The 24651-nt window shown below is 34.1% G+C and overlaps 1 protein-coding gene across 1 annotated transcript in view; it reads left to right on the top strand.

The window, feature by feature from the left end:
- COL5A2 (collagen type V alpha 2 chain) overlaps positions 1 to 21919 on the top strand; it is a 147410-nt gene extending 125491 nt beyond the window's left edge. The window contains exons 36-54 of the mRNA XM_054476909.2: positions 135 to 188; positions 404 to 457; positions 871 to 924; positions 1335 to 1442; positions 1551 to 1604; positions 2127 to 2180; positions 2873 to 3034; positions 3713 to 3820; positions 4935 to 5042; positions 6131 to 6184; positions 8483 to 8590; positions 9147 to 9200; positions 11111 to 11218; positions 11596 to 11649; positions 12683 to 12790; positions 14818 to 15109; positions 17621 to 17808; positions 19282 to 19521; positions 20220 to 21919. Coding sequence (XP_054332884.1) covers positions 135 to 188; positions 404 to 457; positions 871 to 924; positions 1335 to 1442; positions 1551 to 1604; positions 2127 to 2180; positions 2873 to 3034; positions 3713 to 3820; positions 4935 to 5042; positions 6131 to 6184; positions 8483 to 8590; positions 9147 to 9200; positions 11111 to 11218; positions 11596 to 11649; positions 12683 to 12790; positions 14818 to 15109; positions 17621 to 17808; positions 19282 to 19521; positions 20220 to 20366 — 2109 coding nt within the window. The 3' untranslated portion in view covers positions 20367 to 21919. The remainder of the gene's footprint in view (positions 1 to 134; positions 189 to 403; positions 458 to 870; positions 925 to 1334; positions 1443 to 1550; positions 1605 to 2126; positions 2181 to 2872; positions 3035 to 3712; positions 3821 to 4934; positions 5043 to 6130; positions 6185 to 8482; positions 8591 to 9146; positions 9201 to 11110; positions 11219 to 11595; positions 11650 to 12682; positions 12791 to 14817; positions 15110 to 17620; positions 17809 to 19281; positions 19522 to 20219) is intronic.
- The last annotated feature ends 2732 nt before the right edge of the window (positions 21920 to 24651 follow it).

Raw genomic sequence — 24651 nt, 5'->3', positions numbered from 1 at the left:
TTATAGATAATGATTTGCAGAAGCAGCCAAATTATAACAAAATAGTCGTTTCTTTTTTGTTTGTTGATTTGCTTAAGCATGAAGATTTCTGTGCATTTTTTACCTCAATATGCCTATGTTCTGTTAATTGACAGGGTCTTCCGGGTCCTTTGGGCCCTCCAGGTCCTGCAGGTCCTACTGGAGAAAAGGTAAGTCACAAGTTGTTAATTTGTACACTCAAAATTATGAGTCCTGAATAGCTGGCTCTTTCATAAATCTTTTCATTTTATAACATATGGTATCTGAGCAAGATCATTTTAGAGTTCTTTTCCACTATCTCCTCCTACACAGTGACCAATGTCCTAAAATTATATTATGTTTAGCTACTGTTTTGGACAGTAACCGTCTAAAATCTGCTTTCTAGGGTGAACCTGGTCCTCGAGGTTTAGTTGGCCCTCCTGGCTCCCGGGGCAATCCTGTAAGTGACAGTATTTTGGTGTTCTTTAGTGTGAGATTGAGCAATAAAACAATTTGTCATTTTGTTTTGATATTTATATAAAACAATGCTTATTGGTTTTAGGTTATGTATAACTTCCTGGTTTTTAGCTTTTGCTTTTCTAATTAAACTTAAAAATTATCTACTATACAATCTATTAAGTGTAGTTAGGCAGCTTGTTTACTGATTTGGAGGCTTCTTTGAGACTTCTGACCTTGGGAATTTTGTCCTATGACCTATATCTTTGTATAATCCTTAAGGGCCTTCCTTAAGCAATATGTGTAATTTTTCTATATTTACATGTCTAACTATCAAATTTATATGATCATATTTTAAAATACTGTTCCTGTTTAGAATAATGTGTGAAAGCTACAGTAATCTTTGTCTCCTTCTAGGGTTCTCGAGGTGAAAATGGCCCAACTGGAGCTGTTGGTTTTGCCGGACCCCAGGTATAATTTTCAAATATCCCTAATTTACAAATAAACACTTAGCTTGTTATAATAAGTTTAATGATCATTGTCATATGTTTTGAAGTCGTATTAATTCTGGAAAATTTACAGTTTTCTAGACAATATTCTCATTTTTAATACATTTTTTATAGACTGGCACAAAACTTGAGTTTGTGCTAGTTGAGCTTCTATAATTATTTGTTACAATAAAAATGCACTGGGATAGCTTATATTTTAGGCTGTTTTGAAAGAGCTCATCAGAGTACTTTTTTTCCTTTAGTATGCTTTAATACTGATTATAAAGCACTGTTTCACAATATATGATTAATTGATACATTAGTAATAATTACTCTAAAGTAATTTGTCTATAAGTCTTATAATCAATTGCTTGTTTGTATAATTTCGTGTAGGGTCCTGATGGACAGCCTGGAGTAAAAGGTGAACCTGGAGAGCCAGGACAAAAGGGAGATGCTGGTTCTCCTGGACCACAAGGGTTAGCAGGATCCCCTGGCCCTCATGTAAGTTAACAAGAAAAAGGCATAACTTGAGTCAAGTGCCCCATGTTTGGAGTGTACATTCAGCCTCTTTTGCTTCACTACAGTGCTCTTTTGTTTGTTTCTATTTAGGGTCCTAATGGTGTTCCTGGACTAAAAGGCGGTCGAGGAACCCAAGGTCCACCTGTAAGTTTATTTGATGCTCTGCAAAGTATGCACAGCTAATTCTAGTTATCTAATGCTTCCTGGTCATGTAAAAGATAATTTTCATCTGAGGCTGAAATAACAAATTATTACCTGTATCAACTGTACTATAGTGCAAAGGGCACTTAACTCAGATGGAAATTTGCGTTAAAATCAAGTTTGTAATCTGGGAGACCCAGGTGCCTCACCTATAATGTAAGTAACATATTACCTATATAAAAGAGTAAATAAATAATGTGAAAGCACTTTATTTAATTCGATTATATAAAATATCAGTGTGATTCTAGTACTACTTGCATGGAAAAAGGAAAATAGTGCCCTTCCTACCAGTTAATCTAGATTAATTCCCCAAAATATGGGATTCGTACGAAGAAAAAAAAATATTGCTTACAACATGAAAGGAAATCTAAAGGCTTCAGTCTTCCTGTGAAAAAAATCCCAGGAAAATACATGTAACTAATTTATATTACCTTAGAAGTTGCTTATATGATATTCTGGTTCTAGGGTGCTACAGGATTTCCTGGTTCTGCTGGCAGAGTTGGACCGCCAGGCCCTGCTGTAAGTCAACTTAGTGAGTCAAGTCACTGATAGTGAAATAATTACACACACACGTGTATACATTTGAGTTAAATTTATTATTTTATTTAATTTCTTAATGGTATGTTTTCTTATTTAACAACTCTTATTCCAATAATACATACTGGTATTTCAGCAAAGCAAATCATCCTTAATAATCTAGTATTTCTTGGAGGAGCTAATTTGCAAATTCTTTTTAGCTCCAATGTTTTATTATTATTCCGTTTAAATACTGAATACTTACAGTATTATGTGCTAATAATCATTCTCTTCAGTTAAGATGCAACTATGAAACTTTCTTTAATAAATGTCATTCATTATAAGATGAAATCATAAGAATAAATAATTATTTCAGAATAAAGTATTATATATTCATCATTGGAGTGGAGCCTTAAGTAAGTTTGAAAATTCAAGTTAGTTGCACCACTCTTTAAAAATTATTCAAAGGGAATTGACTGCAAATGATATTTAGTTTTCCCCCTGGGGAATGAATCTACAGCTGTGTTTTCTTTTGTTTTGTTTTGCTTAAATCCTGTTGAATGACTGATTATCTAACAGGCAAAATGAACCTGCAAGGCTTGGACATCTGCATCTGAGGCTGACAGCGTTATGTCAATCACTCTTACTTGGCTTCCATTTTGCCCTCCTGGGTGTTTCTTTCTTTGTTATACTAGGGAGCTCCAGGACCTGCGGGGCCCCTAGGGGAACCCGGGAAGGAGGGACCTCCAGGTCTTCGTGGGGACCCTGGCTCTCATGGGCGTGTGGGAGATCGAGGACCAGCTGGCCCCCCTGGTGGCCCAGGAGACAAAGGGGACCCAGGAGAAGATGGGCAACCTGTAAGTTTGGCATATCCGTTCCAGACCACTTTCAACTGAGATATTTACAAATAGAAACCCATAATGGTCAGTGCCACAAAAATGCTTAAATATTATGCTGAGCACATTCCTAAAATTTTTAAAGTGCATTATGCCCTACAGATTTTAATTTACAAATCTATAAGGCTTTAGGAAAAATGTGTATATATATAGATTTAAAAAATAGCAGTAATGGATATGGTATCTAAAAACTAAACCAAAAAAATTATTTGTTAAATGTTCATTATGTATGAATAACTTTAAAAATATATGTATATTATATTTTATATGCAAATGCCTCAAATGCCTTTAAATATTGTGTTTAGATAACTATTTTTTTCCTTATTGTTAAACTTTCTTTTTGTCTTTTTATAAAGAAGAAAAAATTTTCTCTGAAGTTACCTCTTTTATTGAGTCAGTATTCACATTAATCTTTAGTTTCTTTCCAACGGATGAGCTGTTTTCACCTTTAAATAATGTTAGAGGTTCTGTGCGGATTACAATTTATGACTACTCATATGTAGTATGATTTTGAGAAACAGAGAACTTCTTTTTCATACTGAAAAACCTGTAAAGCTGTACCCAACTTATTTTAAATTCCTTGGGCACAGTTAGTTTTACCCTGGATAGTTTCTGATTTTAGTTTATCCTCAACATTAGGGTCCAGATGGCCCCCCTGGTCCAGCTGGAACGACCGGGCAGAGAGGAATTGTTGGCATGCCTGGGCAACGTGGAGAGAGAGGCATGCCCGGCCTACCAGGCCCAGCGGTGAGTAGCTGCATCGGTCAATATTTTATCTCATATGTGCAATACAAATTGTTTAGAGAATTGATTTTATTTTTTTTTGTTTGATGAATAGATTTAAACAGTATTGTAGGGACATTAATTTTTGAGTATCTTAAAAATCTTTTGATCTTAAATGTCAAATTCTTAACTACCTTACAAAGTCTTTGAAAATATATATTTGTTTAACCCTGAGACTAGAAAAGTAGGCAAATAAGGATATGGATTTTTGGTGACCTTTAAATCCTTCTTCAAAGATTAAAAAGATCCCGGAGCTAGAGGAGGGGGATAATCTCCTGGTGAATAGGTAGTGTCTTTTTAAGTAAACATGCTTAACAAAAATACCATATTTCACAGTAAACCATCAAAGGGAAGACATAGTTGAGCTAAAGTAATATTTGAGGTGAATGTAGGGGGAATGCTGAAGAAGGATCTGAAGGTAATCTCCTGTTCCCTGGAGGGTGCTTTAGGATTTTATATTCCCTGGAGTATGGATAAAAGTTTGATTCAAAGTTAGCTTTGAAGTGACTAAATTTTATTGCTAAAAGATTACAGTGCTTGAAAAAAATTAATGATGTTTTCATATGGAATGTAGACAGAGAGATGTATGGGATCTTGGAACTGGGAGACATGTGGATTGAAATACGAAACCAACAAAGTAGGAGCTAAGGGATGTCTTATTGTTATCAGCAGTGAGCCAAGGATGTGAAAGTAAAATCTCTCAAGAGTGAGATCAAAGTATCAGAATATAGAAATAAAATGAACAGGCAAAGCAGAGCAGGGAAAAATGATGAAAGTGATGCAAATTCCAGAAGGGCAGCCAGAATCACCTATGGTACACATGATTAGAACCCAAAGTGCACACCTGTGCTGGTGGCAACAGATGGTTGATTTTTGGTCCCTTGGATATGTCAAAAGGAGTCTGATAGGAGGTGGCATGCCTCTAAGAAAGCATTATGATTACATGAGTGTTGTAAGATAATGCAAAATTATTATTATAGAAGGAGCCCAGAGGCACCATTTTGAAAACTTAGCCTTTATGGGAACTAGCGTTCTTCAATTTCTTCACAAGTGTTTGACATTTATACTTCTATTTCAGGGAACACCAGGAAAAGTAGGACCAACTGGTGCAACAGGAGATAAAGGTCCACCTGGACCTGTGGGGCCCCCAGGCTCCAATGGTCCTGTAGGGGAACCTGGACCAGAAGTGAGTAGTACAGTGAAAATAACTCTTCTCTTGTTATCTGGTGTCATGGGAACAATTTTTTCATTTAGCAATTGATTTAGAATTTGATTGCGTATTTGACCTTAAGAAAGTTTCTTAGTAATATTATTTGATGTACTCTACTTCCCTAGATAGTTGGCTAATGATGACATAAAGAAAAGGTAACAGGATTGGTGTCTTTGCACTGACCTTCATCTAGTCTGGAGCTAAGTATTTTAGTTCATTTAAGCTGTTGCCAAATTGTTTTGAAGGTGAAAGGACACATCCATTTATCTTTCCCCTTGTTATTATTTCATTTTGTAATGGCATATTTATCAAAATTGCCAAGTTTTTTGGTGATAGGATTAATATAGCTATTCCAGCTTGTGAAAAGGGCAAAGTTAGTAGAGATTATTTTACTTAAATATCACTATAAAGTAACATAATGGATATCATGTTCCTTTAGGCACTTTTGGGAGGAAATCAGTTTTTGATAGGCAATTCGAGAAGTTAAAGGTTGGAATATCCTCTGTTAAGCGTTTTAAGGAGTGAATCATCAAACAGTTAATGTAACATTTTAGTGAAAGAAAGAATCAATAGCTTTTGGAACAATTTTTGATCAAATAGTAAAGACATATTTATGAAAAAAATGACAATAAAATAGAAAAGGAAGACTATATATTTCTTAGAGTAGTTTAATATCATTGAAACACGTTATTTTATTTCAAAACTTTAAGGATATTGTTTGAATAATCTTAAGAAGTAAATGTAAGAAAAACCTTTCATTGGTAATACAAGCAAAACATAAAGTGGCAAGAATGTAATTGTTATCTATTTCAAAATATTTGTGGATTTTTCGTTTTTCAAAATAAGAAATATAAATGAATATGGATTAAGAATGTGTTAATTTTACAGTAATTCAAAATAATGAAAAAGAGGTAGAAACTGTTCTTCTGCTGACATTTGCATAAATGCTAATTTACAGTTTAGAAAACACAGGTGTAAAACATGCTGTCATTTTTCTGACAATTGGAATGAGGATTTTTTTCATTACTCAGTTAAGTAGTTTTTCAAACCATTGTTCTTTATAGGGTCCAGCTGGCAATGATGGTACCCCAGGACGGGATGGTGCTGTTGGAGAACGTGTAAGAGCCATTTCACTTATTATAAAATCTAAAGTCAGGCAAATCTGAAATCTTTTTAATTTACACTAAAAACTGTCATTTTTCCTGATAGTTCCAATGCACTTCTGATTTTTCTGAATAACAACTGTTTCTGTAAGGCCATAATTTTTATATCTTGTAAATGAAATGATATTTGAATATACAACAAATTAAGATGGTATTTTTTCAGAGCAGGAAGATAAAATTGATTCCATCTTTGGTTTAACATAAAGGCTTTGGATGAGGATATATATGAAGTGTTCTAAATTTTAAACTCATTAACAAAAGCATGAAAGCCAGAATAATGCTGTGTAATGTCTAAATTTTTCCATTCACCATCTAAAGTGAATGCCCTATGAGAATATAAGCTATGTGGCTTTTTAAACACTGTATATTCCATGATGTGTTTTAAATTAGAATGTGCTGAACTGAACATGTCCCCAACTTTCTCTGAAGCCCCAGTCCCTTCTGGCAGTTGCACAGTCATCTCATGCTGCTAAGATGAGCCACTGAAGGCAAAATCACTCCCCCACTCCAAAGTCTGTTATGATGTAATTAAAGCTCATCATGTAGCAGAATGGGCTTTGGAGCCAGTCAGACTTGATTTGGAATTGTTTCCCTAAGTAATTAGCTACGTAATCTTAAGCAGATTTTCTGAACCTCCATTTTCAAATGCTTTAAATATAATTAATACATATGCCATTGGGCATTTGTATATTAAATGACATGTTTAAAGACTCCAGTACAGGATAGACACTCAACCTCATATTGAAAAAAAAGGGGAAGAAAGGATTTGGAGGAAGCTTGGGCTAAGGTCCACTCATCTACTATAATCCACAGACCGCAAATTCTCTTGGCATCTTAGGCTTTTTCCTTTGTCAATATATACTATATAGTGCAACCATCTTCAAAGGTTTTGCTGAAGTAATTATGAAAATCTATAAATCTCTCTACTTATTTTAAGTTGCCATCGCCCTTTTAAAATCACAAGTTTAAATAGTTGCAAAAGAGGTGATTCCTGGTAAATTCTAAATGTACAAGTGCTTTAAGTATTGTTTTTTTTTTTTTTTTTGAGACAGAGTCTTGCTCTGTTGCGAGGCTGAAGTGCGGTGATGCGATCTCGTCTCACTGCAACCTCTACCTCCCAGGTTCAAGTGATTCTCCTGCCTCAGCCTCCACAGTAGCTGGGACTGCAGGCGCATGCCACCACACCCAGCTAATTTTTGTATTTTTAATAGAGACTGGGTTTCACCACGTTGGCCAGGATGGTCTCGATCTCTTGACCTCATGATCCGCCTACCTTGGCCTCCCAAAGTGCTGGGATTACAGCCCACTTTGTGAGCCACTGTGCCTGGGCAAGTATTTTTTTTTTTTCAAAACCTTGAAGTTGCCAATTTAGCTTATTCAATGTATTATGTGTCCATTCTGTAACCTAATTGCCAAAGTTTATCTAGGTTGATAAATTTATCAGTCAAATAAGACAATTTTTTGTCAGAAAATATAGTCTGACTCCATTTTTCAAGTCAAATATTTACGTTTAGATATGTTCATATAACGCTTATCTCACCTCTGACTTCTTAAGGAGACAAGTAATATTTGGAGCCTTGTCATAATTGTGTCGTCTGGATAAAATAAAAAGGAACCTATTTATTTTCCAAGTCCTTAGCTTTATGCTCAAGTAAACTATGCATTCTGGAAAAGTTCCTTAGTTCAGTGCCTAAAGCTATTTATTCCTTGGGACATTGCATCATCATAAGATTGCAGATGGTATGATTTCTGCTTTTCTTTTACAAAACGAGAGAAGGTGGATTATTTAGGGGAAGTAAGGAAGGATAATCAAAATTTAGTTTTCTGAAAGAATACATATGGAGAGGAAAATCTAGAAGGTAGTTTCCTTAAAATTTTCTTTGTTTTCACAATCTTTGGAAAGTCTTTGTGTATTCCAAGTATACCAATATTCCAGCTTAAAGATTGGTGCTGTAGAAAACATGTTAAATTCTGGAGGTGATCACTCCTATACTCCAATGATCTTGACTGTGCGAGCAATAGGGAGTAGGTGAGGGAAAGGATGAAACTTGAAATTAGGAAGAAATAACTTTATTCTTTTCAATTTGATTTATTAATTAGTAAATATAAGTAAAATAGTTAAAATAATAAGTAAAAATAAGTTTTAAAGGGTATACTTTCCTATTATTAATACTATAAGAATAACACGAACATATGGAATATTGTTGTTTTAGAATAAATGTTAAAAAATAATATCATGGTTATTCTTGTCAGGGTGATCGTGGAGACCCTGGGCCTGCAGGTCTGCCAGGCTCTCAGGGTGCCCCTGGAACTCCTGGCCCTGTGGGTGCTCCAGGAGATGCAGGACAAAGAGGAGATCCGGTAAGGAGGGAGTCAATTTCACACTGACAGTTTTGCACACCCATATGCTATGTTATAAGCTGTATATAGGCACACACACACATAGTTATACATGTGCACTTCGTTAAGGACTCTAAATAATGAATGAGAAACAGCTAATTATGAACTACTATCTGTTTCTTAGTCTGAAAGGCATAATTTCATTTCTAAGAGGGAATAGAAGATACTGATGCTTTAACTTCCATCATCTGAAAATGCTGTAGTTTGAGAATGTAATAAGTATGCATCATGTTAAATGTAAATGAATAATGTCTTACTGTATTCAACTAAGGTGATACTTATTCAATGAAGTCAATGAATAAAACTGACCATAAAAGTGTCATTGAAGTTATAGTGACCACAGTCTTATCTACACATGGACATTTGCCTGATTTCAATTAATTAATCATAAGAGTATGCACATACACACACACACACATATATAAGCATCCAACTATAAACATATTGTTGACATCCTATATCTATGTAATATGTGAATATCTCTTACATGCCAAGTTTTTTTGTAAATTTCTTTTAGGGTTCTCGGGGTCCTATAGGACCACCCGGTCGAGCTGGGAAACGTGGATTACCTGTAAGTTCTCTTTTTTTGTTTTTTAAAAAATGTTTTCTTATATAAAATATACTCCCAAAGAAGTATAATTTAAGATTTGTAACTGAAAAATATGAAATTCATCAAGCTTGAACAAAAATATTAATTAAAAATTATATGAGTTTACTCTTATTTTTTAAAATAATACAAGAGTTTATTTTTATAATTTTAACACAATTCTTCTGAATTTAACCATGAATTGTATCAATAATCATGGAGGCTTTTAAAGTCACAGGTTTCTCCTAAAATAATAGGGATTGTAGTGCATTTCTCTCTGAACTATTCTAAAAACTACATAGGAAAATGGATTTGAAAGCTCTCTGTAAACTTGAAAAGCACTATTCAAATATTATGTTTCATTTTCAACTAGATTTTTCTTTCTATGTTCTGATCTTTGTGCTATTTGCAATCAATTACTTTCAGGTTAACATTATTATATAGATGTCTTACCATGAATGAATCATCTCATGTGTAATCTAATAGGTCATATACTTTTCATGCCCGTCAGGTAAATCAATGTCTGTTCTCAAAAAGAACAATTATACTTTGAAAATCATGGCCATGTTATTAAATAATTCTCCTCTTTAATTTGAGCTTGACTGGCGAATATTTTATAGTTGCATAGCATGTCAAGTGAACAGTGTTTTGAACAGTTATGGAAACATTGTAATTTTTTTCTATGAATAAATACATTGTAGTTAATAATTCAAATAGGTACCTTCTGATTTAGTTTATTTTTAATTATGAAACTTTGGGTCATCCCCCAAATAAAAGAACCTTTCGAACATTATGAAAAACTTCAGGCTGATTTTGATAGTATTTAAATTTACATTGTTATATAAAATATGTAAAAGCTACTGAAATCATCTTATTTTTATTATAAATGGGTTCCTATACTGTATGATAATTAGGAAATATAAATTCAAAATCAAAACAATAAGGGAAAAATTCACCTGAGAGCCAATTGATTTGATGATTGCAGTCATCTTCCAAAATCAGATAAATAGGGATTCAGTTATCTTTTGGGAAAACGCTAAAAGCAACAGAATCCAGTTCTATAGTAGATGACTCTATGCCACTTGCCAGTTTACTGTGAACCACTGGTTCCCTGGAGCTGTTTTTAATTTCCCAGGACTTAAAACAAAACAAAACCAACACCACTAACAACAATAACAAAACATCTGAGATTGATCAGATAATTTTCACCTCTTCTCTGGGTATAGCTTCTATCTCAAAATAAGATCCTTAACTATGGCTTTCTTTGTAGTTTCTCAGCATCAAGATCACTAGATTTGGTTACAGATATTGCAGATATGGGATAACTTAGAGTTGCTTTGTTCTTTAGAGGAAAGTGGCTTAAAGATGATGTTTCTGTTTAATTTGTTCAAGCAAGTTTTTGCCAATTTCTTAATATAGTTGCAGCTGTCATATCCAGCTAGTTTATTTGCATATGTAAATTTAAAATCATTTCATTGTTACACATGGCAAGTATGAAATGTTTTAATTTAAAAGAATCTATATATGGTAGCAATATTTTTATATAATAATATCAACTAAATATGTGAAACATAATCTTTAAAAAACATTTCGGATAGGCTAGATCCAACAAAAATATCTAATTTTAGTATGAATGTAAGATAAACATTGAAAAAACAAATCTTTAGAAAAGTATTGTTATATATCTTTTTTCAGTGATCACCTACCATTCTTTGGGAAAAATAAACAGAAATTTCTAGGTCTAATACTATTTAGATAAGTAAATATATTAATCCATATAAAATACCAAGTTCAAAATTGTAGTAAATACAATTATAAAAAGTAAAATTTTAGTGAATTTTAGTCTCAGCAATAATATGTAGCAAGTAATTTTCATGCCATATCTCTATTTCTAGGGACCCCAAGGACCTCGTGGTGACAAAGGTGATCATGGAGACCGAGGCGACAGGGGTCAGAAGGGCCACAGAGGCTTTACTGGTCTTCAGGGTCTTCCTGGCCCTCCTGTAAGTTATTCCTTTAAGTATTATTCTGCCCTGCAGTTGAAAATACACGGGTATCTTGACATGAACATTTGTCTGTCTATAAAATAGGTGGATATGTTTGTATCTTATTTTCAGTTCAAAGAAGATCTTGATGGATAACAAGTGATAATCGCCAATCATAAGCTATAATTTTGTAGGGAAGAAATAAAGCAAAAGCTATATGCACTGTTACTCCGACAGGTGTCTTTAACATTGGTCAACTCATGTAGACATTGCAGAGATTGATGACTTTATCAAAGTAGTTTATGCTGCTAAAGTCAATGATAGCACATTTTTGAGAATGGCACAATGCAGGATCCAAATATTTTGGCATCATTTTTTATTGTATTCCTACTTAGGGTCCAAATGGCGAACAAGGAAGTGCTGGAATCCCTGGACCATTTGGCCCAAGAGTAAGTAACAAAAAGTAATAAGTTGCAGGTGTAAATAATAATGCCTTTGTTGATGTACTGCTAATGCTTGAGTATCATTTTCATGGTATTGAAGCTGGAGTTGGCTCATCTTCTCTGAGGTTGGCAACACACATATGAGACAAGCTATTTAGCAATTAATTTTAAGTAGAAATATCTTGAAATATGATATATTACCTCATGGGCCTGCATTAAAATTTCTTACCTAGGGTTTGGATATATTCCTCTGTTAGTTCATTTTGTTACATGGTGTTAATTTAAATTTCTATTCAACTTTCACTTTTTGAGATGATATAATAGGATTTACTATAAAGTGGGGACAGATTTTGAAGCTGAATACATTTTGTCTTTTAAGTAATTGTGATAGTTCCTCAGAAGTAGTTTACATAAGGCTAATTTGGAAGTAAATAATAAAATGAAGCCAATATTTGAAGCTTTTAGAAATTCTCCATTAATATTAATGTTGCTTGTAATAAGTCATTGATGGCATAAGACAATTGGTGTACATAATTATTTAGGAAAATAGAAAATATTTTGTAGAAAAAATTAGAATTAGACAAACTAATTTTAAAAACTCTTGGTATATCTGAATACAGTGTAAACAAATCATACATAAAATTGAGAATAATAGTACATGATGGTATTCTGAGGCATAAGCACAGAAATTTCACTTAAACACTGCAACTTCTGTCATTTTCTTATTTCAAGTTAATTTAATTTCTAAGTTTACAATATGTGAGGTTTAATGAAAGTTACTACCAATAAAAGTAGGTGATTAGTCCATTAAATATGTAAACTCATATTTGTCTTTTACCATGCATGGATGATGGAAAATTCTTATGTGAAGAAATCATAAATATTACAAAGTACCAGAAGTTCATTTATTAATCAGTAAGAAAATGAATCTTAGAAATCACTGTAACAGCTCCATATGTAAAATAGTTCTTTGATTAGAGAAAGGCATTGTAAAATTTTTCCTTCATAGAATCTAAACTACAGTCTTTGTTTCTTGCAGGGTCCTCCAGGCCCAGTTGGTCCTTCGGGTAAAGAAGGAAACCCTGGGCCACTTGGGCCAATTGGACCTCCAGGTGTACGAGGCAGTGTAGGAGAAGCAGGACCTGAGGTAAAGTCACAAGGGTTTACATGCAAGAAATGCTATTCATTCAATAGCTCAGATTCCGTCCAAGAAATGTCTGTGCAGCCCAATTGACAAGAGACTTAAAGGACCCTGAAAACAAACCTAGAAGTCACACAAGAGTATAAGTAACTATTTCAAGTATTTTAATACAGATAAGTTTGAGCACATAAAATCAGAGTCCAACCCACCCAGACATTAACATAATGTGATACTAATAAAAGCAAAGAACAAGTTACAATTGTATTTATAATTAAAGTTATGAAAATGTTGATTTGCTCTCAAGGGCAATATTTTAAATGTCTGTGAGGCACAGTTATTACTTCATGAAAACTCCATAAAAATGCTGGACAATGAAGAGTATGAAATTGAAGTTTTTCTCCATTGAAAACATTCAGGGAGGACTTTGATTAAAACTTTTTGTAAAAAGTTTCAGTAGTGTTGACTTGAGGGTGATACAAAGCTGTATACTATGTTAGTTAGATCCTTGCTTCTCAGGTCTGGGAAACATCTTCATACATCTTCCATGCACAGGTGTACTCATGTGCATGTTTGTATATGAGCTTATGCTTCTCTCTCTGGTGTTTCTTCCTCATTGGTCTTCTTTACCTTCTCTTCCTTACTTTTCCTTTGCCCTTCATAGCAATACTGTTAAGCCAGATATTTACTTCTTATGTGGATCAATAGTCTTATATTTCCTATGGACAAGAGATATGTTTTCTACTCATTTATTTCTCTAATTGTGAATAGGAAACAGCTAGAGAATTGGAATACCTTCAGCTTATGTGGCTGTTGATTGACTTTACTTTGTGATTCAGTGGTCCTTGATATATTAGAAAAACGTCTTTTCTTTTCCCCTAAAATTAGTGTAAAGGAATGCATGGACTCAGTATATGACCTTAGAGACAGAAAGAAAAAAAATTACATAACAGCCCTTTGAGAGTGACGAAACATTGGCACTGAAGGTAAAAGCAACTTGTCTGGAGCCATATAACAAGTGGCAGAGCCAATAGTAGAACTCCAGCCTTCTGGAGAGTTCTTGCTCCCAGATCTTGCTCTCTACATGAGATGTGGACTATGTGTCTCTTCAGGTTGTCACCTGGTTCTTTCAAGTTGCTGAGTTCTTCCTTGGGGAAGGGCAGAAGGGAATTAATAGAGAGGATCCATTTCATAGTCTCTGCCACTTTTTGTGCTTGTCTCCCTCTCATTTCAGTGTGTCTTATTTGGCAAAAAAAAAAAAAAAAAAAAGGCAGGAGGGCTCCTTATTTATGTCAATTCAAAGGCTAAGGAATACTGGGCGCCTTGGCACACACCTGTAATTCTAGCTATTCAGGAGGTGAAGGTGTGAGGTTTGCTTGAGCCCAGCAGTTTGAATCCAACCTGGGCAACATAGTAGCAAGACCCTGTCTCTAAAAACCAATACTATTTCTTCAATTTTTCTTAGGATAGAGAATTTTTATCTGTACAGGAATTAATGCACATAAAAGGACTTCCTGTGTTTCTCTCCCTCTCATTTAGAAGTAGGAGTATAATTCTCTTGTGGGTGTTCTTGTGGGTGTTTTCTTGTTATTGACATATAATCTTATAGAACCAGCAGCCACTAGTCCCCTGCATGCTTTGTTCAGCTTCTGTCCAAAAATACTTTTAAAACATTTTGGTTGTACCTTGACCAAAATAGTTTGCAAATGAACACACATATCTGCATGCTATTAACATAAAATATGTTGTATCTTCAAGGTAAACACCTGAGCAAATATTTTGTGCTTTGATCTTTATTTATCTTGGATGCTGACTTGAAGATATGTTTCCTGAAAAATGGTTGGGCATCATTTCTCATCCTTGAATGTTACAGCCTGTTAGACCACCCCCATCTAGTTACAAAAGGGCACGAATCATAGATCTCCCTTTACTGTCAAATTGGGGTGTCTCATTGGAACTCCCTGTGAACCAAGTTCTACCAGTTAAGTAAAACAAAAACAATGTGTTAAATGTCTTTCCAATCTCTTTTTAATTAGGGCCCTCCTGGTGAGCCTGGCCCACCTGGCCCTCCGGGTCCCCCTGGCCACCTTACAGCTGCTCTTGGGGATATCATGGGGCACTACGATGAGAGCATGCCAGATCCACTTCCTGAGTTTACTGAAGATCAGGCGGCTCCTGATGACAAAAACAAAACGGACCCAGGTGTTCATGCTACCCTGAAGTCACTCAGTAGTCAGATTGAAACCATGCGCAGCCCCGATGGCTCGAAAAAGCACCCAGCCCGCACATGTGATGACCTAAAGCTTTGCCATTCTGCAAAGCAGAGTGGTGAGTAGACAGCAGCCCATTTGAGCAAAACCCGTTGTTTCTGATTGTTTTATTCTCAACTGCGTTCCAAAATATGTTACTGACTTTCTACTTAGTGATAGATTTGAGATAAAAATAGTAAACATATCATGGAGCTTATAATTTAATGGTGGAAACAGGCAATTTTGTGAAAACATGAAAAAAATGCTCAGCATCACTAATTATTAGAGAAATGAAAATCAAAGTCACAGTGAGATACCATCTCACACGAGTCAGTATGGCTGTCATTAAAAAGTCACAAAACAGGCCGGGTGCGGTGTCTCATGCCTGTAATCCCAGCACTTTGGGAGGCCGAGGCGGGTGGATCATGAGGTCAGGAGATCAAGACCATCCTGGCTAACATGGTGAAACCCCGTCTCTACTAAAAATACAAAAAATTAGCCAGGCGTGGTGGCGGGTGCCTGTAGTCCCAGCTACTCGGGAGGCTGAGGCAGGAGAATGGCATGAACCCAGGAGGCGGAGCTTGCAGTGAGTTGAGATCGCGCTACTGCCTGGGCAACAGAGCGAGACTCTGTCTCAAAAAAAAAAAAAAAAAGTCACAAAACAACAGATGCTGACAAGGCTTTGGAGAAAAGGGAATGCTTATACACTTATTTGTGGGAATGTAAATTAGTTCAGCCACTGTGGAAAGCAGTCTGGAGATTTCTCAAAGAACTTAAAGCAGAGCTACCATTTGACCCAGCAATCCTGTGACTTGGTATATACCAAAGAAAAATAAATCATTCTTCCAAAAAGACCCAGGGATTCGTATATTCATCACTGTGCTATTCACAGTAGCAAAGACATGAAATTGACCCAGATGCCCATCAATGGTAGACTGGATAAAGAAAATGTGGTACATATATATGATGGAATATTATGTGGCCATAAATAAGAATGAAATCATGTCCTTTGCAGCAACATGGATGCAGCAGGAAACCATAATCCTAAGCAAATTAATGCAGGAACAGAAAACCAAATATCATATGTTCTCACTTATAAGTAAGAGCTAATGAGCACACGTGGACATAAATATGAAACCATAAACACTGCAGGCTACTACAGTGGGGAGGGTGTGGATGGGGGCGAGGGTTGAGAAATTACCTATTGGATACTATGCTCACTACCTGGGTGACAGGATCTGTGCCCCAAACCTCAGCATCATACCATATCCCCATGTAACAAATCTGCACAGGTTTCCCTTGTATCTAAAATAAAACTTAACTTTAAAAAAATGTACTATAATAGATGATATATCCTATTAATAATCCAGTTTCATGATGGTAGTTCCATTTCCATCCAGAAATCTTAAAATATTGATATTTTTGTGGAGTAAAAGCATTTTCGTGGAAATGTGGAAAATACTTGCTTAAGTATTGTTCAAAATATTTATTTACTTGCATGACCTATAAGTGTCTTCATGTTAACATATTGTTGGATCATCAAGCATATATTTCCCACATTTAAATATGTAATTCCTTTCATGTAGTTTAATGTTCTATGGGTCATACTTTTGGAATCTCTACTGTCAGGATTATATTATTATGAGGTTCCAAGACATTTTGGAATCAAATAGTTGTTCTGCCCTAGTTGCATGTACCAGGCTTAAAGTTTACCTTATTCTGTCATTTTAATTAATCCAATACGACCTAGAGAAGAGGGATCCTAAGTCACAGGAGACAAATGAGCTGCAAAGAGTTTAAGAATTTAAGTTAACTTTGAAATGACATTGACAGGAATAGCTAAAATTATTATCATTGAAGAAAGGGCAATTTTATTAACTCTATACATTACATTCTGGCACTTTCATTTCATTTAAAATGCAATTCTCACGTATTATTTATATAATATACACACAAATATATATATACATACACCCATATATGCAAATGTGTATTAAATTGTGCACTTGACTGTATGCCTACCACCAAGCACTGCCTTGGTATTTCCTGTTTTAAGAATCTCTTATATATGAGAAGAGTAATTTTAAAAAGAGCCAATGAAATGATTCATTGTAATTGTAATTGTAATTCTAATTGTAATTCAATTCTAATTGTAATTCAACTCATTTATTCACTTTACTCATAGTTTTGATGTTACATTATTTTATTACATTATTTACATTATTTTATTACAATCATTCTAATTTGCTTTAAAATATTGGAAACACATCTATTTTGGTAAAGCCGCTTACTATTGATTTTCTCTTTTCAGTATTGTTTTCTCATCTATAAAATGGGGGTAATGATATTTCCTTCACATGGATGTTTTGAGCCTTAAGTACATGGTTTGGCAAAGCGCCTTACAATAGCGACTAGAATGTAGAAAGGCCCCCAATGCATAACGGTTACTTTTTTCGTAAGGGGCACTCTAGCTTAAAAGAATCCTTAATCAGTGAGTGTATATTTTCAAACCCTCTGTTAATTCTTTTGGAGACTTATAATCATGATTGATATTGTCTTTATTTAGTAAAATTTCTATTTTGAAAAATAGGTGAATACTGGATTGATCCTAACCAAGGATCTGTTGAAGATGCAATCAAAGTTTACTGCAACATGGAAACAGGAGAAACATGTATTTCAGCAAACCCATCCAGTGTACCGCGTAAAACCTGGTGGGCCAGTAAATCTCCTGACAATAAACCTGTTTGGTATGGTCTTGATATGAACAGAGGGTCTCAGGTAATTTAATATGTTTACTTAAAATTGTATTCTTTACTTTTTACTACTTATTACATATTTTTGATTTATTTAGGACTTTGCTGTTTTTTTTTTAACCAGGCTTATTTTACCATGTTTATTTTGAAGTGATATAGTCTCATTAGTTACAATTGTAATACCATTGCATAAACAAGGTTTTGCTATGAGTGAAGTTAACATAAATTTTGAATTAAAAATTTTCTCATTGATGAAATATAGAAAAGTAATTATTTTTACTGTAAGTTCTTCTAATGTATGTGACATGGACTGTGGAGTGTTCCAGAAGGGATAAACTATATTGCCACAGTTGATAAACAGTTATTTCTGTATATTCAGCTTCAGGAGACTTGGTTACCTCACTGGGATCTCGTACTGACTTTGGGGCCTTATAAAGTCTCTGAACTTTTTGGAGACTCAGTTTTGCCAGTTTAAAGTAAGGGTGATAATATTTATTCCATAGTTTCCATGTGGATATAAAATTCTTAGTTTAGGGTCTCTTGTACTATGGGCTAGATGGTAAATTAATATTAGATAACTGCTATAATAATGTTTAAATAATTGAATCATTTTGTAAAATTTTTAATATTATTTAAACTTAAGGCATTTTTGTAATGTTATGAAGTCTATTGATATTTTTCTGAGTCCCAGTCTACCCTGTTTCTGTCATGGTCTGGTGTTCAGACAACTGTCTGGCCTTTCCACTGCCTGTTGCAATGTGAATATTTCATTCTGCATCTCTTTATGGCAGCCTAATTGAAATTTTCTTCTCACTTCTGCCTCTGACCTTTTTCTAGAAATCACTTTCAGAATAAACATTATATGAGAACATTATGGGTGTATACAAGATAAGGTAGTATCTATCATTATTTAATGAGCACAAAATTTTAAATTTTAAATATGAATAGTTGAAATATAATTTAGCTAATGTAATATGTAATATAAAACCCCCAAATGGGAGTGCTGAAACCAAAGCTAAAAGTAGAAGGTGAGTAGGAAAGAGTCTCTAGAAAAAATTTTTTGATTATTTATTTTTGTTAGCACATGGAAAACTTTTAATATGTATTTCCTACAAGTATGTAATAGTTGGGGTAAAAAGATTTTATACTACTAGTTAATTCTAATTTTTATTATAATTAGCAATAAAAATGAGTTATTTTTGATACATGAGTGAAGCAGATTTAAAAATACTTATGCTTGTTCTGGTGAATTACTGTTATTATTGGTTTCATTACCCTTTGTCTAGGTTAGTAAGGACAGAGTTTCTTTTGAGTATTCATAGACATTTTAAGATATGTTTAGATGTACAGCTAGAATAGCTTGCTTTATGACAAGAATTAAAGTAATACTCTTCAAAATTGATTTATCTGAAATCAATTTATATATTTATCTATACATGTGTAAGGCATTATGAAACCCCTCAGTCTTGTGTATGACAAAGGCTCTTTGTTTTTCTAGTTTGCTTATGGAGACCACCAATCACCTAATACAGCCATTACTCAGATGACTTTTTTGCGCCTTTTATCAAAAGAAGCCTCCCAGAACATTACTTACATCTGTAAAAACAGTGTAGGATACATGGATGATCAAGCTAAGAACCTCAAAAAAGCTGTGGTTCTCAAAGGGGCAAATGACTTAGATATCAAAGCAGAGGGAAATATTAGATTCCGGTATATCGTTCTTCAAGACACTTGCTCTGTAAGTACTTTTTGATCTACATTGATCTCGTTGAGGAAAAAAATATATTTTTGTTAAAAATACTATTATGGCACTAGAACTGGGGGCAATTTTACGTTGTGTATGAGCATAACAGCAGTTTGTTTATAGTCATTCCTTAGGGTAAACTTGAGTGTGTGTCAGCACATGAAGCATGATAGAGGTTTGAATCCATATAGTAAAGAAAGAACTGGATCCCTAAGATCTGATCCAGTTCTTCTGCAGACTTTCTTTGGTTCTTTTCCAAGTTATTTAACTTACTTAATCTCAGTCCCATGCTTAAAATTCCTTATTTCTAAAATGCGTAATCAATCCAAGATACTTTATTTTTTCCACCAATTTGTAAGTCTCCCTGCTTGCATATTGAGATATAAAACAAAAATAATACTGAATGGTGAATTATAGTTTCATTTGTGAAAAACAAAAAAGCTTTCATAATTTATGTTGCTAGTGACCATTTGGGAAGCTGCAGAAGAACAAAGGAAATTTATTTAAAGCATGAAAGAAATTCTGTTACATAAGTACACTAATATCTCACTTTATGTTTTCATTCCTTTTTTTTAAGTAGTACTCTAAAAATCATTGCCTTTACATTATAAAAGTTGTCTGGGAAGGTTGCCGTCTAACATACTTGGAAAAAATTGTATGTACGTTTAAACTGTTGCATCATTTAATTTCAGAAGCGAAATGGAAATGTGGGCAAGACTGTCTTTGAATATAGAACACAGAATGTGGCACGCTTGCCCATCATAGATCTTGCTCCTGTGGATGTTGGCGGCACAGACCAGGAATTCGGCGTTGAAATTGGGCCAGTTTGTTTTGTGTAAAGTAAGCCAAGATACATCGACAAAGAGCACCACCATCAATGACCACCGCCATTCACAAGAACTTTGACTGTTTGAAGTTGATCCTGAGACTCTTGAAGTAATGGCTGATCCTGCATCAGCATTGTATATATGGTCTTAAGTGCCTGGCCTCCTTATCCTTCAGAATATTTATTTTACTTACAATCCTCAAGTTTTAATTGATTTTAAATATTTTTCAATACAACAGTTTAGGTTTAAGATGAGCAATGACAATGACCACCTTTGCAGAAAGTAAACTGATTGAATAAATAAATCTCCGTTTTCTTCAATTTATTTCAGTGTAATGAAAAAGTTGCTTAGTATTTATGAGGAAATTCTTCTTCCTGGCAGGTAGCTTAAAGAGTGGGGTATATAGAGCCACAACACATGTTTATTTTGCTTGGCTGCAGTTGAAAAATAGAAATTAGTGCCCTTTTGTGACCTCTCATTCCAAGATTGTCAATTAAAAATGAGTTTAAAATGTTTAACTTGTGATTGAGACCTACATGCATGTCTTGATATTGTGTAACTATAATAGAGACTCTTTAAGGAGAATCTTAAAAAAAAACGTTTCTCACTGTCTTAAATAGAATTTTTAAATAGTATATATTCAGTGGCATTTTGGAGAACAAAGTGAATTTACTTCGACTTCTTAAATTTTTGTAAAAGACTATAAGTTTAGACATCTTTCTCATTCAAATTTAAAGATATCTTTCTCCTCTTGACTCAATCTATCAATATTGATAGAAGTCACACTAGTATATACCATTTAATACATTTACACTTTATTATTTAAGAAGATATTGAATGCAAAATAATTGACATATAGAACTTTACAAACATATGTCCAAGGACTCTAAGTTGAGACTCTTCCACATGTACAATCTCATCATCCTGAAGCCTATAATGAAGAAAAAGATCTAGAAACTGAGTTGTGGAGCTGACTCTAATCAAATGTGATGATTGGAATTAGACCATTTGGCCTTTGAACTTTCATAGGAAAAATGACCCAACATTTCTTAGCATGAGCTACCTCATCTCTAGAAGCTGGGATGGACTTACTATTCTTGTTTATATTTTAGTTACTGAAAGGTGCTATGCTTCTGTTATTATTCCAAGACTGGAGATAGGCAGGGCTAAAAAGGTATTATTATTTTTCCTTTAATGATGGTGCTAAAATTCTTCCTATAAAATTCTTTAAAAATAAAGATGGTTTAATCACTACCATTGTGAAAACATAACTGTTAGACTTCCCGTTTTTGAAAGAAAGCATCGTTCCAATGCTTGTTCACTGTTCCTCTGTCATACTGTATCTGGAATGCTTTGTAATACTTGCATGCTTCTTAGACCAGAACATGTAGGTCCCCTTGTGTCTCAAGACTTTTTTTTTTTCTTAATTGCATTTGTTGGCTCTATTTTAATTTTTTTCTTTTAAAATAAACAGCTGGGACCATCCCAAAAGACAAGCCATGCACACAACTTTGGTCATGTATCTCTGCAAAGCATCAAATTAAATGCACGCTTTTGTCATGTCAGTGGTTTTTGTTTTGTGAAATTCCTTTGACCATATTAGATCTATTTCATTTCCAATAGTGAAAAGGAGATGTGGTGGTATACTTTGTTTGCCATTTGTTTAAAAGATACAACAGATACCTTCTATCATGTATGTACTGGCTTATAAATGAAAATCTATCTACAACATTACCCACAAAGGCAACGTGACACCAATTATCACTGCCTCTGCTCTTAAAAATGTCAGAGTAGTATTACTGATAAAAAGGGCAAGCAATAGATTTTTCATGACTGAATAAACTGTAATAATAAAACATATGTCTCAAAGTGTATCACATATGAATTTAGCCTAATTGTTTTCAGTTTTATTTTCAATATTTAGTTTACAACATCATTTTCCCCTAAACTGGTTATATTTTGACCTGTGTATCTTAAATTTGTTATTTATATGCCTAAATACATGTGTGAGTTTTGTTTGACTTCCTTCAAGTCCAAACTATACAGACTATATAAGTTCATATAGATGAATCAGAAATATGTGGTAATACTATTAAGTCACAAACACTAACAATTTGCAACTACAGAAATAACAATTCTTATTTGGATTTTGGGAATGCTACTAATAAAAGCCTGCCCAGACCATTCCAAAGTTTTCAAATTTCTTGCCTATATATTAGACCTGTCAGTGGATTTCTTTACTTTCGTATCTCATAGACACCTCAAATTCTACGCTATAAAAAGTGAAATAATCTACATTTGGGGAGGATGGTGGCATACATTTATTGTTGATTTATTTAAAAAATACAAATGAAAATTCTCAAAATTAACAGAAATTTGAAAGAAGACTATAGCCTCATTATCCATCCATTTAGGCAGGCCAGAAACCCGAGAGTCATTTTTGTCACCTCTCTCTCTCTCTCTCAGACCATGCCAGAGTCCTGTCCTTAAATATTTCCAATTCTGCCCCCTACATATTCCCTAAGGTCATATCCTTCTCTTAATCTCCGCTGCCACTATCCTTGTCCACATAGTCATTATGTCTTGCCTAAGCTTTTTCAGTGTAGCCTCCGACAGGTTTTCAGCCATCCACTCTTGCCCTCTTCTGATCCGTTCTTCTCACTACAGCCAGAGAAATCAATTTGAAATAAAAATCTGAATATGTCCCCTCCCACTCCCCCCCGCCACCCTGGCTAACACAACACACATGCACGCGTCTTATTATAAAAAGCTTCAGTGGTAGCTTCTAGGATAAAGACAAAAATCTTCAAACTATGAGATACTGGCATGACCTGACTCCTGCCTTCTTCCCAGGCTTTCTTGCACCACTATCTCCGTTACTCTGTGCTCCACTCACATGGGATTTTGTCCATTTTCTAAAAGCTTCTAGATTCCCTGTCCTGCTGAAAACCATTTGTATGTGTATTCTTTTTGCCCAGTTTACTTGTATTTACCTTTCAGAACTCTTCTCAATGCCTCATCCTCACAAAATCTTTACTAGGCTCCTTACTCCTCACCACAACCCAGGTAAGATAGTCCCTGTTAAATTTTCTTGGCACACTGTATTTCTTCTTATAAATATTTATATTTATAGCACAAATTAGAATGTTTTATAAAGGGTGTGATTATTTGGTAGGTGTCAGTCTTTTCTATTAATTGTATTTGTTACAAAGGCACAGACTGTTTACACAGGATCTAAAAATTTTCTTAGTATTTGTGCATGCACCACGTACATTCATTGAATGATGAAAAATTGTATACTATGTGTAATTGGAAAAATACATTCAGAGAGTAATCATACTTGATTTATGTATTAGTGTGAAGCATACATCGTTATTACCATTATATTATGTTACTGTTTCTATTAGTACTACGGGACAGAAACACAATTGAAGAGGGGATTATTATCCAATAATAATAGCAACATACAACGTATACCTAAACGTGACAAGAAATTTGCAGAACCTGATTGAAAAAATCCATAACACTTGACTGAGACATGTAAATTAAAATTAGGGCTAAACCTACCTTAACATAGGGAACATGTTACTTGAAAGATGTAATTTTTTTCCTAAATTAATAAATACTCCCACTGAAAATCCCTATAACATCATAAAAACAGAAAACATGACAAAACTATTCTAAATCTCATTGGAATAAAAAATTTGCTAGAAAAGTGATTAAAAAATCCCCTCTAAAACAGAAGTGGTGAATAAAGGTGGGCCCTGGACCAAGTAAATATTTAAAAATAATAAAAAGCTACCAGTCATAGGGAACAAAAAATATTTAGAAATGAATCTATGTACCTGTATTATAATTAATATAGAAAAAAATTCCCATTTTTTCAGTAAATGCTATTAAAGTAAATTTATAACTATTTATCATTTGAAAGCATGTTTCTTTCTTTAATTCTTATACCAAAACAGTTCTCAAATGAACTAATTTAATTTTTAAAACCTCTAAATATGTTCGCATAAAAATTATTGAGTAGTTGAATAATCCTGGAATGGAAATGAAAACAAATGTATAAATAATAAAATGATGAAAGATCAGATTCTAAAATACATCTTAAATCTGTATTATAACCAGGCACAATACTAATCACTTGCTGTCCCAGCTGTTCAGTAGTCTGAGGTGGGAGGATCACTTGAGTCCAGGAGTTCAAGGCTAGCCCTGGCAAGACAGTGAAATCCTACTATAAAAAAAAGAAAACTATATTATAAAACTCTCAGTAGTATGCTTCATAGCATGTTCAAGT

This window comes from Pongo pygmaeus, chromosome 11 (genome assembly GCF_028885625.2).
Source record: "Pongo pygmaeus isolate AG05252 chromosome 11, NHGRI_mPonPyg2-v2.0_pri, whole genome shotgun sequence".
Classification (NCBI taxonomy): Eukaryota; Metazoa; Chordata; class Mammalia; order Primates; family Hominidae; genus Pongo; species Pongo pygmaeus.
This window is presented reverse-complemented; position numbering and strand designations above follow the sequence as displayed.